At 52.9% G+C, this 2019-nt stretch overlaps 1 gene segment (V, D, J or C); it reads right to left on the minus strand.

The window, feature by feature from the left end:
• Nucleotides 1-1035: 1035 nt before the first annotated feature.
• Nucleotides 1036-1539, minus strand: LOC111735702. The segment is given in 2 exon segments: nucleotides 1036-1379; nucleotides 1488-1539. Coding segments are annotated over 2 exon segments (390 nt in total).
• Between the last annotated feature and the right edge of the window lie 480 nt (nucleotides 1540-2019).

Consider the following 2019-nt stretch of genomic DNA (forward strand, 5'->3'; position numbering starts at 1 on the left):
CCCTTTGTTGTGCAAAGGGGATAAATCATGTGATTTAGGGACCTGAGGGAAACATTTCATGGTGGATACACTGTCCTGAAATTTCTTAGGAAACAGAGATTCTGGGGCATGAGAGAAACAGTGACATATCCTGAAACACGCAGCTGATCCTTTCTCTGTGGATGACCACGAGTCTCACTTCGTGTAGGGCATCAGTCATCTCTGGAGAAGGAAAAAAAACCAATAGATTCCATGTGCAAATACCTAAAGGTTGGATGAAGACATCACTTTTAGGAAAATGTAGTAACTGCACTTTTATATTAAACAGAGGAACTGAGCATGGTGGGGATGCTCAGAAACCCAGAGTGTGGGGATGGGGCAGGAAAGGTACCATGAGGTGTTTCCATCCTGTTCCACATCTGGTCATCATCGTCCCGAGAGATGGAGCCCTGGGGAATGGAAACAACGGCATGGACTTGTCTGTTTTCTCTGAAAAAGTTAATGTGGACATGGAGTTAATACCTGAAGAGTGAGAGAGAGGGACCAGGAAGGTGAGGGATGCAGCAGCGGAGTAGAGATAATGATGGACAGTGTGAGGGGTTTTGGCAGCGAGAGTCTATACAAATTAGACCAATGGGATGTGTAGGATGTTCATGCAGGATGAAGTCACGTCTGTCCATGACCCTCGGTGAGAATCAACATATGAGTTAAGGACACATCAGTAGTAACACAAGACTCATATTTAATGGCATAAGATTTCTGGGTAACTTAGCTTGTCCTGGTCATCAGTAGAGGTGCAGACACAGTATTTTTCTTGTTCGTGACTCCACGCCCCAATGGGCATGTGCAGTGGGACTCTGTCACCGTATCTGTGTGCTCCTGGGATGCTCTGTGCCGGCTCAGGTAACCTGGCTCTGCCTTTCCTCCTTTCATGGATGTGTCTTCCTGCAGAGGAGTCTCCCCTACAAGAGGCTCCACAGAAGCTTCCTGATAAAGGTTCTCAAGGCCCAAGTCTGAGGGCCCAGGGGTTTTTGTCTCACTTCCTCATCATCTGAGTCACTGTGAGTAACTGAAGCTGCTCCCACTGCCATGAGCTACAGCACAGTAATAGTCTGCCTCGTCCTCGGGCTGGAGCCTGGAGATGAGCAGAAGCCCTGCGTTGGCCGAGGAGTCTTTGGATCCAGAGAAGCGACTGGGGACCCCGGAGCCCTGGTGCTTCTCGGAGTCTGATTTAAACCGCAGGAGATACCGGGGAGGGCTCCCTGGGTTCTGCTGGAACCAGTTAATGTAATAGCTGCCAACACTGAATCCACTGCTCAGGGTGCAGGTGAGTCTGGTTGATGCTCCCAGAGATGCAGAGAGGGAGGGCGGCTGAGTCAGCACAGGCTGGGAGAGGGAACCTGCAATACAGACAATCTTTTGTGATGAGAGTGAAGCTCAGGGGTGTAGGAAGAGATGAACTGACACAGGGTGGGAACTGAGATCTAGTCCCCGAGGACATTCCCCACCTGCGCACTGAGAGAGGAGCACGAGGAGGACGGGGGTCCAGGCCATGGTGCACACAGCCCCTGAGCCCACAGTGGGGCTGGGCTGCCCCAGGCCTCCTTTTCTTCTCCACCCTCCACCAGAGGAGGGGCTGTGCATGCAAATGTGTGTCCATCCAGTGACCGCCCAGCCCCTCCCTGAGCCCTGGTGCTGGAGCTCCGCTTATACCCAGACTGAGGAGGATGGAAGTTGGCTTCAACCCCTGGGACAGTCCTGGGAGGAAGCACCTGCTGACACCAACAAAGTCTGTGCTCAGGGGACTCTGTCAGGCCAGAGAGGACACAGCTGCTGAGTCTCATCAAGAAGCACAGAGAACAGGCCCCAAAGCCCAGGCTCCTTTGAGTGAATGGTCCTCACTGAGCACCTGTGTAGGGACCACAGTACCTTCTGCTGGCGGCAAGACACACACCTCCCCGTGGCCCAGAGCCCTGAGAGCCCAGCTGCTTTGTGCAGCTCAGCGGGTCCCTGTCTCTAGTCACACACCCATGGGACGAT

Source organism: Pteropus vampyrus, unplaced genomic scaffold, assembly GCF_000151845.1.
Source record: "Pteropus vampyrus isolate Shadow unplaced genomic scaffold, Pvam_2.0 Scaffold1000005553, whole genome shotgun sequence".
In the NCBI taxonomy this organism is placed as follows: Eukaryota; Metazoa; Chordata; class Mammalia; order Chiroptera; family Pteropodidae; genus Pteropus; species Pteropus vampyrus.